The sequence below is a fragment of the Sapajus apella genome, unplaced genomic scaffold (genome assembly GCF_009761245.1).
Source record: "Sapajus apella isolate SASKATOON/1434 unplaced genomic scaffold, GSC_monkey_1.0 scaffold14, whole genome shotgun sequence".
Lineage (NCBI taxonomy): Eukaryota > Metazoa > Chordata > Mammalia > Primates > Cebidae > Sapajus > Sapajus apella.
Window position 1 is genome coordinate 4,384,561 of NW_022436954.1, and position 14,774 is coordinate 4,399,334.

General features: G+C 53.5%; 1 protein-coding gene across 4 annotated transcripts in view; it reads left to right on the top strand.

The window, feature by feature from the left end:
• The window catches only part of SPTBN2 (spectrin beta, non-erythrocytic 2), a 44,454-nt gene that overhangs the window by 1,347 nt on the left and 28,333 nt on the right, over window positions 1-14,774 (top strand). Inside the window, exons 1-7 of one of the 4 annotated variants that reach the window (XM_032282721.1) lie at window positions 28-114; window positions 6,384-6,562; window positions 11,764-11,915; window positions 12,333-12,506; window positions 13,236-13,327; window positions 13,470-13,550; window positions 13,892-14,007. In XM_032282721.1, the coding sequence (XP_032138612.1) occupies window positions 6,406-6,562; window positions 11,764-11,915; window positions 12,333-12,506; window positions 13,236-13,327; window positions 13,470-13,550; window positions 13,892-14,007 (772 nt within the window). In that variant the 5' untranslated portion in view covers window positions 28-114; window positions 6,384-6,405. Of the gene's footprint in view, window positions 1-27; window positions 115-6,209; window positions 6,297-6,383; window positions 6,563-8,532; window positions 9,309-11,763; window positions 11,916-12,332; window positions 12,507-13,235; window positions 13,328-13,469; window positions 13,551-13,891; window positions 14,008-14,774 lie in introns of those variants that run through there. The other 3 variants (XM_032282722.1, XM_032282720.1, XM_032282719.1) reach the window with 3 other exon arrangements.

Consider the following 14,774-nt stretch of genomic DNA (forward strand, 5'->3'; position numbering starts at 1 on the left):
GCACGCCATCCGCCGTGCGCCCGGCCACTGCCAGCAAACGCCCCTCGCGGTCGGGCTGCGGGCGCGGCAACCACCGGTGCGCCCCCGCCCGCCGCACCCACGCTCCGCGCTGAGGTAGGTGCCGGCGCCCCCGCCCGCTTTGTCCCGGCCCGCGGGGCGGCGCGCTTTGTGCGGCCGCGTGCGGGCGGCGGGGTCGGGGTCGGGGTCGGGGTCGGGGTCGGGTCCCAGCGGCCGGGGTGAGCCGGGGCGGGAGCAGGCGGGGACGGGACGGAGAGGGTCCCGTGCCAGCCAGGCACAGGTACCGGGGTGAGGGCGGTGGGGGCCGAGGCCGGGGGACTCGGGCGTCTCTGGAGCGGGGAGAAGAGTCTGGAACAGTTGGGGCTGACGGACGCGTTCGCGGCCAGGCTGGGAGCGGGTCTGACAGCGCCGGTCGCTCGCGTCGCCTGGGCTGCGAGGAGGACGGGCCGGCGCCGGGTCAGGTGCTGGGGGCGCGCTCGGCCACCTTGCCCGGCTACTGCGGGCGCCCGGCTCCCTCCTCCCGAGAGCTGCGTGGGCTCCTCCTCGCCTCTTTGGCAGCTGGCTCCACGCTCTCCCTTCTGTTCCCCCTCAGTGTGTGGGAGAGGGGCACGCGGTTGCCTGTGGTGGCCGGAACTGGCCCGGGGAGAACGCAGACGCTTCGGGCGGTGGGGGAGCGGCCGCGTGCGGCGTTTCTGTGGCTGGGACGCTGATGGGCCGTGCAGTCCGCCCCACACGGAACTACCCGGCAAGGCCTGCCCGCGGGAGTGTTCCAGCTCCGGCGCCACAGTCGTGATTTACCTTCCACTCGGCTCGGAACTTTACCCCATTGACCCGAGGACATTGCATGCTTGTGTGAGCTGCAGGCTTGCCCCGGTCTTAACCTGCTGCACGTCTGCCAGGGTTGTTTCTCGTCTGCCCTCTCCCTCTCGGAGCAGCCACAGTTCCGACGCTGGAGAACCCGGAGGTTTCAGGCATGGGCAGAGGTAGCCACAAACCAGTTTTCCTTGAAGGTGAAGAGGGCAGAGTGAGTTCCAAATATGCGTTTTAGCTTGAGGTGTGGGACAAACTCTTGGCATATTCAGAAGGGCAAAGGATGGAGTTTAGATTCTTCCCTTAGAGAAACTGATGTGACCCCAGGCTTGGGGAAGGGAGGTGGCAAGGGAGTGAAGAATTTGAATATTTGAATGAATCTGCCATAACTGGAGGATTCCAAAGGAGAAAATAAAAGTTCAGTCCCCCTCTTCAGCCCAGTTCCTAAATTCCTCCGAGGGAATTGATCAGGAACACAGTCTGGGAGGTGGATGGGGGTTTTCCTCTTCCTGCCTTCTCCGGTTCTCTGCCCTGGGCCCCTTTCTCTTGCTTTCCTGGGAGCCCTGAGCTGATTTGTGACTTCTTTTTTCCTTTTCTCTCTCTGCTAGTCTACCCATTTATACTTAGAAGCAAATAAGATTTTTACTTTGCCAAAGTCCCCATTTCTTCTAATCTATTATTCATCTCGCTGTCGTTTATTCAACTCTGCCTTCTCATGACTTCTTTAGCGCCGGCTCGGACATCTGCGGTTCGCTGTTGGGGCATCAGCACTGTTTCTTTCATTAGCTCTGGCACATACTCCATCTTCATCTTCCTCTCTCATGGCCTGAGCTCCCAAGGGGAGGTGACATTTGAGTTTAGTATGGGGTAAGGCCTGACCTTGAAGCTAACCCTGGGTCACACTCACCCCTGAAACTTTGTGTCTTCTTAGTCCTCATGGCTCTTCTAACCACTTCCAGTTGCTTCTCATCTCTGGACAAGGGTGGCCCTCACAGTGTGGTCCCCAGACCAGTAGCTGCAGTGTTTAGAATGTGGATTTCTGACCAGAAACAGGTTAGAAATGCACATTCCCAGGCACCACCCCAGAACTACTGAATCAGAAACTAGGGGGTGGGGGAGCGACCAGTGATTTAACAGTCCTCCAGGTTGTTGTGATTCATGGAGCTTTGAGAATCCCTGGTCTTGTGCTGTTGCACTTAACCCTGAAAGTACTCCAGCCGAGGAGCTGGTCTTCTCCCATCCCATGTTCATTCTTTCCTTGAGCTTCTCTCTAGTCCTAAGAAAGACATTAATTCGATGGCCCCAAAACTGAATTATAGTCAAGTCATTCAGTATCTCTTGATTGAATATCTATTGTACTGAGTCTGGAAAAACACCAAAAGAAGTGAGACAGCCCTTGTCCTCATGAGTTAAATGTGGAGCGGGCAGAGAGACACGTAAACAAGTAATGGTAATGCGATGTGATAAGTACAATACTAGCTGCATGCCGAGGTGCCCCGGGAGCACAGAGGAGGGAATGATCATCTCTGAGGGAGAGAAAGAATTCATCAGGAGCAGGATGTGGTGAGAGGAGGAATTTGGGTACAAGACAGCCTCTAGCCCAGGGTATAGGATTTCTAGCTTAACATGTCAGCTGAAAGAGAGGAAAGCTGCCTGGGAGGATCAGCACGCGTGGGCCCAGTCGGCCTCCAGCAGCGCCTGGCGTTGATTCCAGCAGGACCCCAAGCCTGCAGCTGGCAGGAGTTGGCATTATTCTAGCACTAACGGTGTAAGCTACTTGGGCCTGGCCTTGAGGTCAATGGCTAAGAATAAGGTATGATGAGACTGTAATCTGGATTAGCTACTGCACTGCCCTATTGCCAGACTTCAGGAATCCGAGGAACAGAGGACAATTGAGGATTCTCTGGCTTCAAGAGAGGCAGGGGGTCATGAAGCTGGGGGCTGCTGGCAGACTGAGGAAGTGTGAGCATGGAGACCCAGGTCATAGGTGAGGAATGATCTACTCAGTGGCAAGAAACCAGCGCTGGATCTGAGCAGGAGACACACAAATAGAAATCAGTGGGAATCTAGAGATGGCTGCAGGGGACACAAGCTGAGAACACAGCATATTGTCCAAAAGGCCAGGGAGCTGCAGAGCCAGAATGCTCGGAAACCAAGACCTAGAGACACAGAGATAGCAGAGTCTCAGAGCCACATGCTGAACAATGTCAGAGAGCCCCATTCACATGGAAGGCCGTGGGAACAAACCCCCTGGAGTCTCAACATGGTGGCCCTGTAGGGGTCTGAGATCTAAGGACACCAGTGCCAGCTTGGTTCCTTATACATATCACAGCATTCTGGAAACTCAGGACACACTGCATGTATGCTTGAAACTCAGTTTGGGGAGAGGAGCATTTAAGTGGCTGAGTTTTTATTTGGGGGAAGGGGAGGTTCTAGCTCCATACTTTCTCCTGCTAATGATAGGAATCCATAGAGACATTCTAACAGTTGGACTTCCCTGGAGGGTCTCGCCCCCAATTAGACCCCTTTGTAACTTTAACAAAACCCCCAATTCTGCATTTCTCCTGAGCCTTACTTCCTAGGACCAGGGCTGTGGTCTTGGTAGTTTCTGGTTGTGGAAAGGAAGGAGGTATGGAGAAGAGAGAAGTGATGGGTGGTGAGGCTTGGGTTGGTAGGGAGGCGTGTGCCCATGGGCATAGGAAGGCAGAACCTGGCTTGCATCATTCACTGGTTCCATGAAGCTGAACCTGACCTGCTTGAAGGCCAGGGTTGTCTCCCCCTTCCCTTAGGAGGACCAAGTTGGATCCCCAAAAATAAGCCAAAGCAGTCATGTTTAGGTTCTGTGCAGCTTACAGGGGCCTCAGAGATACTGTAGTTTGGAGACAGGGTCAGATGGTTAGCTTCTTTGAGTTTCTGCTCTTTGTGAAATACAAAGATAGGAGGCAGGGTGTGCAAACCTCAGCATTTAGGGCCAGGCAGGTAACATAGATAAGTGAAGTGGCTGGGCCTGTAGAGAGATAGTGCAGACCCACATAAGGAATCCAAAATCAGTCTTTTTTTTTTTTTTTTTTTTTTTTTTTTTTGAGAAGTTTCACTCTGTGGCCCGGGCTGGAGTGCAGTGGCGCAATCTCGGCTCACTGCAGCCTCCTTCTCCCAGGTTCAAGCAATTTGCCTGTCTCAGCCTCTTGAGTAACTGGGACAACAAGAACCTGCTACCATGCCCAGCTGATTTTTTGTATTTTTAATAGAAACAACGTTTTGCCTTATTGGTCAGGCTGCTCGCGAACTCTTGACCTCAGGTGATCCACCCGCCTTGACCTTCCGAAGTACTGGGATTACAGACGTGAGCCTCCGCACCTGGCCAAAAAGTCAGTCATTTAAAAATAGCTTATTGGCCCAGCAAAACACTCCTGGGGGCTAGCCTTGGTAAGTTTGTGACTCCTGGTAAAAGAAAAAGGGGTCATGGAAACCGAAGTGGGAGCAGGGCGGGACTTAGGTGTAGGCGTTTTTGTGGGCAGGTCTGTGCAGGAAGAGTTTGTGTGCTGGCAATATCCATCTCAGAGCTGAGCATAAGTGTGGCTGCCGGTTAGGAAGCACTAATCTGAGGAAATGGAATTAGACTTGGTCCTGAGGTGTGGACTACTTTCCCATCTAGCAGCTGAGAGTATTAGATGACTAGTTCAGGTCATGCCTTGCCCGCAGCACTCTTTGCTCAGGGTGATTCAACTCTGCCCTAGAATGTATTTTTATATAAATATTTACAGAACAAATCCAGAGAATCTGTGGGGAGAAATGGTGGATTTTGAATGAGAAGAGTCCCAGGGTTAGTAGAAATTAAGCTCCCTTTCCTTCTACAGGGAATTAAAGGCCAAATCTACAAACCTTAGACCTTAGCTCCCTTGCAGCTCATTAATGCTCCTCCCAAGAAAAATCCTTGCACACATTTTCTCTTTAGGAGAAAGGGGAGGGGCACACAACCCTGGACTTCAAGCAGGTCAGGTTCAGCTTCATGGAACCAGTTAATGATGGAAGCCAAGTTCTGCCTTTGTGTGCCCATGGGTCTCACCACCTACCTGAGTCTCACCAACCAACCCATCACTTCTCTTTTCTCCATACCTCCTTCCTTTCCAGAACCAGAGACTGCCAAGACTGCAGCCCTGGTTCTAGGAAGTCGGGCTGGGAAGAAATGTAGAATTGGGGGTTTTGTCAAAGTTACAGACCCAGTCCCCTCCTCTCTCTCTTGAATGGCTGCTGAATGCTGAATTACACAAGAACTTTGGACAGTAGAGGATTTTGTTTTTTTTTTTTTTTAATCCACAGCAGCTATTCTGAACCTCATTTGTTAGTTTTGAGGACAGAGTGTGTTTGCGTAAGTTAGAGCCGGAAGTAGTGCTGGTGCTGGTGAGCCTGCATGGTCCACATTTCCCCAGCCTGGGCCCTAGACGGGAGCCATGGGATGAGCACTAAAGGCCTCCAGGATGGTTGAGCAAATGGTGTATGTTCTCTGTCCAAGAGGCTGCAATTAAGAACATGTCTCCCAGAGTCAAAAAGAACTTTTCAAAACCCAGCATTGTTCCTTCCAGCTGTGTGACCTCAGTAACTTAATGTCTTTTTTTTTTTTCCGAGGTGGAGTCTCACTCTGTCTCTCTCAGGCTGGAGTGGAGTGGCACAATCTTAACTCACTGCAGCCTCTGCCTCCCGGGTTCAAGCGATTCTCCTGTCCCAGCCTCCCAAAGTGCTGGGATTACAGGCATGAGCCAGTGCGCCTGGCCAGCTTAATGTCTTTTGTGCCACTTCCTCATCTGTAAAACAGAGACGACAGTGGGCTCTCACCCCATAGGAAGTTATGGTGGGATGATGCATGTCAATGGCAGGGACATGTCACTGCCGACATTTATTATTACTGACATTCTCTCTGGCAAACCAAAGGAAACAAAGGGGAGAGAACCGTACTATGTCCTCCTCTGAACTCCTGGGCACTTGCCAAACAGCGCCTCAATCTTCCTGGTGTATCCATACTTGCCAAACAGTGCATCAGTCTTACTGGTGTATCATAGCTTTCTCTTAGCTCAAGAGCAGAATCTGGGTCTTTTCATTTCAAATTGCCTACATGGTATAGGAGGCCATCTTGGGCTGATCAGGGCCTCGGGACAGTTTGTACTGGTCATTATTGCCCAAGGGGCCTCATATGTGCTGCCTGCATTACCCTGGGCTGCACACTGCTGTCTGAAACACTAAAGCCTGTCACCCCTTTCAGCACCCCCCCCAACCTCTCCCTCTCTGGCCTGAGGCCCTTGGATCCTTTCCTCCCCACTACATTGCTCCGAGCTTCCTTCCTGCTTCACTTTCTGTGCCTCTGAGGCATTCCTGTCCCCAGGCCTCTCCAATGTCTTCCCCTCTCCCCCTGGGGGCTGATTTCCACCAGGCAACCAACCACAGCCTCTGGCCACAAGGAGAGCAGGGCACAGGTAGGGCAGGAAAACAGAAGGATCTGGTGGTGGGGGGAGGGCTTAGTGGTCCCTGGACACCCCTCACCAGCCACATTCTCCTTGCAGGAGCAGGAAGCCACCTACCACCATGAGCAGCACTCTGTCACCCACAGACTTTGACAGCTTGGAGATCCAGGGCCAGTACAGTGACATCAACAACCGCTGGGACCTTCCTGACTCGGACTGGGACAATGACAGCAGCTCGGCCCGCCTCTTTGAGAGGTCACGCATTAAGGCCCTGGCAGGTGAGGTTAGGGGACGGCCGGGGTGGTGGGGATGCTGGAGGAGGCTCTGTCAGCTTGTTATGAAGAGCTCTTTAACTTTATGGGAAGACTGACTTTTCTTTCTAAGCGAGAGACCCAGAGCACCCTATCAAGTCCCTGGTCCCCAAATCCAGCCTCAAGAACAGCCTTCCTGCCATTCAGAACCTTCCTCAGCCCCTCCCTGCAAGCATAGAGACGCTACACTGACTCCTGTACTGGCGGAGCTGACTAAAACAGCCCCCGGGTCATGTCCCTTCATTTTTCTGCACTCTCACTCTTGCCACTCCTGTCTCCGCCCACCTCTCCCTTACCTTTCATGCCCTTGTTATGTCTTCCTTGATTTCCACTGTCATTTCCCACACCTGTTCCTAGCCTATTATCCCTCCTCTCCTTCCCCACCTGTTCCTTCCACCTGCCGCCTGTTACTCCCATTATTTCATCTGCATGTTCCCTGAAGCAGGTTCCCTCCACCGGCTGCTGTTCTGCAGCTGCTGCCTTTTCTCCCAGGTGTGCTCACTGCCTGCCTTGGCCCCTACCCTTCCCTTCCGCCTAGGGCCTGGGGCCTGGGCTGTCCTGCTCTGAGCAGAAACCCGTCCGACGGCCTCCCTGTCTTCCGGGGGAGGAGTTGTCATGGCAACAAGAGTGCGGCTGCCACCTGACACCACCAGTGGCTGGCGTGGGGCTGAGTCACGCACACACCCCAAGGCCACCCACCCCGTCTGGCTTCCTCCTCCATCCCACCCTTGTCATTGCCATTAACCTCCCGGCCACCCAGCCCAGCCAAGCCCAGTCTGAGAGGCCCCACCTACTCTCACCGAGAAGTGGTGCTCCCAATGGCGATGGAGTTGGTCCCTACAAGAGGAGAGACTCAAAGGGGGTGGTTCCCAAATCTGCCCACATGTTTTACAGGATCACCTGGGGATGTTTTTCACAAATACAGGTTTCCAAGCCCCTCTCTAGACACAGTGAGTTAGAATCTTGGTCCAGAACTCAGGATTTTTCAAAAGCTCCCCAAGTGATTCTTTTGAGCCAGCTCAGCACCAGTCTGAGGACCCCCTTGTGGCAGCCATAGCTTCCCCAGACCCCTTCTCATTTTTTCCTGGGCCTCTCTGTCCTTCTGGTTGGGTCTTCAGGCCAGCTGTGAAACACTCCTTTCAGTGTGTCTATAGATCAGAGAAGACAGAAGGTGTGGGTTATGGAGAATGTCATGTCTTTGGAGGAAGTGTTCCTGGCACCCTGGTTTTGGATTCATAGCTTCTAGAACTGTCATGATGCCTATGTGTGTACGACATGTGCCACCCATCATGTCTGCACATGTGACAAGTGCCACCTGGGATTATCATCATGCCTGGGCACAGGACACATGCCACCCAGGACTGTCACCATGCCTGTGTACATGGGACACATGCCACCCAGGACTGTCACCATGCCTGTGTGCATGGGACACATGCCACCCAGGACTGTCACCAGGCCTGTGTACATGGGACACATGCCACCCATGACTGTCACCATGCCTATGTACATGGGGCACATGCCACCCACGACTGTCACCGTGTCTGGTTGCATATAACACGTGCTACCCAGGACTGTCACCAGGTCTGTGCACACATCTGTGCCACCTCGTGCTCTAATTGGGTGTTTATCTCCACCACTAAACTGGGCTCTCGAAGAGGCAGCTCTGCATGGGCTTTGCCTAGCACTGTGCCTCCAACCAGTAGGTATCAAATAAACACTGAATGAATGAAAATGGGGAAGAGCAAGTGTAGGGTGCACATGACAAGCGCTGAAGCCCAGGGTGAGGTAGAACAGCACCTGGCAGATGTGCCTAGCAGCAGGGTGTCTGGGGGCCAGGATGGCCTGGTGGAGGAGGGCCCTGGTGGACTGGAGGGCAGGGCAGGGGCTGGCACTGGAGGTAGTGATAAGCAAGTGGAAAGGATGGTAACAGTGCCCATTTCACAGGCGAGGGAGTGAAAGAAAATGCCTCACACAGTGCCTGGCTTTTCCTCTTCAAGGATCTCCTCGTTTCCAGATTTCTCTTTGTCTGTTTCTGAGCTGGGACTCAAAGCCCACAGGTTCTGGAGAATGACCTCCCAGTCCGCCAGAGTGAGGTTGCCCTCAACATACCTGCAAACCTTTGGGAAACAGGAGTTTGTACTGGGGGGCCCCTCGTGGGTCTTGTATATTCTTAAGTAACTTGGGGCTTGATGGGTGGGTGTCGGAGGCACTCCAATGCCCTCCGCTGCCGCCCCGCAGGGCCTGGCCCCGCCCACGCTGGCCACGCTCCGCCTCCCTCCCCTCCCCAACACCGTCCAACCTGTTTGTCTGGAGCTGCCTCCCGTCTCCTCTCGCCACAGCCAGGTGTGCCCCACTCACTGTCTCAGGAGCTTGGGACATCCCGTAACTCTTTTTGCAACTCCTTGAAATTCCCACCATTCCCAAATTCTGACCCTGGACTCCAGCCTGAGGTCCCACTGGGGAACAGAAACTGGCCCTCTGCCGGCAGGGAGCATGGACTCTGGGCCCTGGGTTCTGTAGCCAGCAGCTGGCAGCATGAATGGGAACGGAGTGAGCAGGGTGCATGGGAACGGCCTGCACGGGGCCGGCGAATTTTATTATGAGGCTGTGGAAGGGGCCCAGAATCCCGGGGGCCTCCTGCTCTCACCAGCTGCTTTCATCAACCCTGCTCAGTATGCCAGTGTGCTGGAAGGACGCTTCAAACAGCTGCAAGGTGAGGCCCAAGGCCCCTGTGGGGGCTGCTGAACCTGGGTGAGAGGGATCTGGGTGTGAGGAGAGTGGCCAGAGCTGAGGACTCTGCATGGGACACGGTGTGACGCCAATGTTTGTGTTGGGAGACAACGTGATACAGCTTAGAGGGGATAATTACAAGAGGCCGGAAAATACACAGATGTCAACAGAATGGGGAAAGGCTTGGACCCGCTGGCAGGGGCTGTGTATGATGGCGTGGGTGGGTGTGACTGCCGGGCCTCGAAGTGCTGTGTGGAGCAAAGGCAACCAGCCATAGGGGGCGCGGGGGCACCAGCACTGGAGAGGCCCCAGCAGTGCCTCTGAGGCGGATCTGGATCTGCTGGTAGAGCACCCGCCAGGGCAGTTAGGGGAGGAGGAGGGGTGAGCCAGGCCCAGGGACCTGGAGATGGTGTTTTCTGGGCTTCTGAGCAGGCATCTGAATGTGTGCAAGGAGACAGTGTGTCTGGAAGAAGAGAGGAGTGTCTCGAAGGAGAGAGGATTTGTGCAAACAGGCCCAGGTAGATGTCTGAGCAGGCGTGTGTTCACTCTGGCACAAGCACTTAGGTGTGTTTCTGGGAGTCACTGTTGTGTGTGTGTGTAAGGATCTAGGGATGCTGTGGACGTCTTGTGATGTGACACTTTGTTTCTGGTGCCTGGCTTTGCCCATTGTCCTTCTAGCTGCCACTACTTCCGTGTCTTCTGCCTGTGTGCCAAAATGGCCTCACCTCAGGGTCCCCAGCTGCAGGGCAGTCCCCTGGATCTAGCAATGGCCTGTGTGCTAGGCCTCTCTGCACCCCCCCCCCGCCCCGCTCAGACCTGCCAGGAAGCACCAAGGCTCCCTTGGTTTCACGGGTGCTGGGGAGCATGAGGCTGTCCCATGTCATTGTTAGGACCCCAGGTTTGGTGCCAGTACAGTGGCTGGAGGTAAGAGACAGGGAGTGACATGGGTGTGTTGCTGTGTCTTATGGGTGAGGTGCTTAGGAATGTGAGATTAAGGGATGAGTCTTTCTGGTTTCTGAGATGCTGTTGCTGAGATGGGAGCAAAAGTGATTCTTCAGACCCCAGCCACGTGGGTTGGGTCCTTGCACAGGGCTCTCTGTGGGGAAGTGGCAGAAATTCTCATTACCAGAGCAGCTTCTGATGCCTTCACTTTGTCACTTAGAATATTCTTAATTTTTCTTTTTCTTTTTTTTTTTTTTTTGAGACGGAGTTTCGCTCTTGTTACCCAGGCTGGAGTGCAATGGCGCGATCTCGGCTCATCGCAACCTCTGCCTCCCGGGTTCAGGCAATTCTCCTGCCTCAGCTTCCCGAGTAGCCGGGACTACAGGCACACGCCACCATGCCCAGCTAATTTTTTGTATTTTTTAGTAGAGACGGGGTTTCACCATGTTGACCAGGATGGTCTCGATCTCTTGACCTCGTGATCCACCCGCCTCGGCCTCCCACAGTGCTGGGATTACAGGCTTGAGCCACCGCGCCCGGCCGTCTTAATTTTTATTTTTCTAATACTTACTTCCCCTCTTCAGTAGCTCCCCCTGCCACCCATGGACTGGGCAGCAGGGCAATGCCTAATTTTTTTAGAGATTGGTGTCTAACTCTGCCTGGCTTTCCCCCCACCCCATATTTCCTGGGCTCACTGTTTTCCCAATTCCCAACTCTCAAGATCCTGTTCTTCTGAGCAATGGGGTATTTACATCCTGGAACTGGATCCCCTTGCAGCCAGCTGAATGTACCATCCCCAGCCCCCAAAGCAGAGGGGCCTGCCTTTTCTCTAAGTTATCCAAGGACAGTAAGCTGACTCAGGAGGCCTGCAGCCTCTATACCGCCAAGTCCTAATGACCACTTGGAAGAGCTGCTGCTATAATTTTAGCCCACACCCACTCCTTTGTCCGCAACCAAAAGAGAACAGCCATACCTCCCACCGGCCCCAGGCGGCTCTTGCCCTCCTTCAGGTCAGATCACGCCGCTTTATAACAGCCATTCACCAAGGAGCCATTTTGTGCCAGGCACCAACTAGGTGTTTTATGTATCTGATCTCATTCAATCAACACAATGACCTATTGAAGTAGAAAGTAACATTCCCATTTTACAGATGAGGACATTGGGGCTCTGATGGATGAAGTCACTTGACCAGCGTTCCACCACTTACATAACTCATACATGTCCCAGCCCCTCCTTGCATGTCCCACGGCTTCCGATGTCTTCATCCTTTCTTCCCAAAGCCTATTTTCTGTCTTTCATCTTTCTTCTCTACCTTGCTTATGAGCTCATTCAAAGTTATGGGTTTTCCTCCCGGTCACCTTCCTTCCCTTCCTCCTCCTTAGAGGACCTCACTTCCCATCTCTCAGCCTCCTCCATCCCCCACCCCTGCTAACTGGTGTTTAGAAGCAGGCATACTGAACTCGAAGGACAGAAATAACCCCATGTTGCCACCACAGATGAGCGAGAAGCTGTGCAGAAGAAAACCTTCACCAAGTGGGTGAACTCGCACCTGGCCCGGGTCACGTGCCGGGTGGGGGACCTGTACAGTGACCTCCGGGATGGGCGCAACCTGCTGAGGCTCCTCGAGGTGCTCTCGGGAGAGACACTGGTGAGCCATGGTCAAGAAGGGAAGAGGGGTCCTCAGAAAAGTGGCCGAGGGAACCAGCTGGAGGAACAGCCCTCAGAGTGGCAGCACAGGGCGGGAAGCAGTGGCTCCCTCTGCCCAGAGGATGGGATCATTTCAGGAGGCTTTGCCACTTGGATTATGTAGGAGCATTGCTTCGTGGAGACAGGAACAGTGGCCCCATTGAAAGCATTTCACCTACTCTGGGTGCAATTAATTCCCTTGGGAATCTTAATCTGCCCACGCCTTATCTGTAACCTCAGCTTTGGCTCCAGCCCTGGGGCTGTGCCCATGTTCCTGAGGGAGGTCATGGGGAAGGTGTGCAAACCCAGGCCCTGGGAAAGCTGGGGAACGAGGCAGAAACCCACAATCCCGTGCCATCGTGCCCCTGTCCCTCCACAGCCAAAGCCCACAAAGGGCCGCATGCGGATCCACTGCCTGGAGAACGTAGACAAGGCACTGCAGTTCCTCAAGGAGCAAAAAGTGCACTTGGAAAACATGGGCTCCCACGACATCGTGGACGGAAACCACCGACTGACCCTTGGGCTGGTCTGGACCATCATCCTTCGATTCCAGGTACCCCAGCACACTGTCACACGGTGAGGTTCCTGCACCGGTGTTGCACCACAAACTGTTACTGCTGGCCCATGACGAAGAATCTAGAACCTTGTGTAGCAGTTGCCATTGCGGCTCTATCCAAGCACAGATCAGTGGATTCCCCTCCTTCAACAGGGCAGAAACCAGTCTGGGTGAATATCAAACCCCTATGGCAAGTTCCCTTGTGCTGGTCTGTGTATTTGTCATAGGCAATAGGACTACAGGTTGGTCCACAAGGGACTAGAAGCTTTACAAACTGGTCATTCACCACAGGGGGTTTGGGAACTTTAGAGGGTCTGGTCACCAGCCCCAATCCCCTTCCATAAACTCTGCTGGCCTCCCCCAGTGGAATAGTCCCCCTCCTCCTTCCCATGCCCCAGTATCCTCACGCCGTCACAGCATTCCCAGTCATCCCTTTCCTTCCCAGGCTCTGTCGGCTTCCCTTTGGAGAGCCAGCTCTCAGAAAATGTTCTCTCTTCTGCCTGGAGAGTTCCCTGCCTGGAGGAACCAGCAGCCTCCACTCAGGGGCGCACCCATTCTTCAGCATCCTACCCTAATCTGCTGCCTCAGATCTCTTGCACCCAGTGTTTTGTGGTCCCTTGCCTTATCACAATCAAAAGAGTGGTTTCCTGACATTTATCTGAGCATCTCTGATAACACCAGGAATTCCTGTCCAGGGAGTGAGGACCCTGCTTGCTTCCTTCCTAGATCCAAGACATCAGTGTGGAGACAGAAGACAACAAGGAGAAGAAGTCAGCCAAGGATGCTTTGCTTCTGTGGTGCCAGATGAAGACTGCAGGGTAAGGATGTCCCGGGCATATGGTACTGGAGGGTCAGAGACCCCCAGGCTGTGCTAGGCTCCAGGAACTGTGAGCTGATGACTATCCTGGAGTCAGACCAGGGCTCGGCCCTACTCACCATTATCCAAATCTCTGTTTATAGGTATCCCAATGTCAATGTACACAACTTCACCACCAGCTGGAGAGATGGACTAGCCTTCAACGCCATTGTGCATAAACACCGGTGAGAAGACAGGGTTAGCAGATGCAGCAGAGTGCTGGGTCGGCTAATGACCTAGGGTGCACATGTGTAGACAGAGATGAGATGAGCTGCACAACAGTCAGAAGGAAGGAACGGCACTCGGAGCAGAACCAGAACGTGGGGGTGCAGGGCTGCACGGAGCGCTGTGATGGGAAGCAGGGGAGGCGGTTCCAGGAGGGGCTGCGAGCAGCAGTGTGGGTTTGGGATGCTACTTCTGGACAAAATTGGGTCGGTGACTTAGGGATAAAGATTGGAGTGGGTTTCTCCTTCCTCTTTATGATCTCACATGTTTCTGATCCCTTCTGTTTTTCCTCCCCTCCCAGGCCAGACCTGCTGGATTTTGAGTCTCTGAAGAAGTGTAATGCACACTACAATCTGCAGAATGCATTCAATCTAGCTGAAAAGGAGCTGGGACTTACCAAGCTGCTGGATCCCGAAGGTGGGGCCAGAGCTATGTGAAAAAGAGGTGGCAGGGTAGACACAGGAGGTGGACCAGGGGATGAGGAGGGGAAGACATGGAGTAACCACCAACTGATACAGGGGCTTCTTTGTTGGGGGAAGAAAATGTTCTGGAATTAGATGGTGGTGATGGTTACACAACCTTGTAAATATACTAAAAACCAGCCAGGCGTGGTAGCTTACAACCAGCACTTTAGGAGGCCAAGGCAGGAGGATTGCTTGAGCCCAGGAGTATCCTGGGTAACATAGTGAGACCCCATTACTGCCCCCCTATATATATATGTATATATGTATATTTTCCCCCACACTGAAAACCACTGAATTATATACATTAAAAGGGTGAATTTTATGGTATGAAAATCATTTCTCAGTTCTTTTGGAAAAAGGCTGTAGGTAGGAAGAAAGGCAGCCCAGTGACAGAAAGAGCCCTGGGCTGTGGGTTGTATCCCAGGCAGAGCACCGAGGCGCTCTGTGGCTTGGAGCCAGTGGCTACCCTCTCTGTGACTCAGTTCCCTCATCTCTCTTTTTTTTTCTTTTTTTTTTGAGGCAGCGTTTCGCTCTTGTTATGCAACGGCACGATCTTGGTTCACTGCAACCTCCGCCTCCCGGGTTCAACCAATTCTTCTGCCTCAGCCTCCTGAGTAGCTGGGACTATAGGCACATGCCACCACGTCCAGCTAATTTTTTGTATTTTTAGTAGAGACAAGGTTTCACCTTGTTAGCCAGGATGGTCTCAAATCTCCTGAC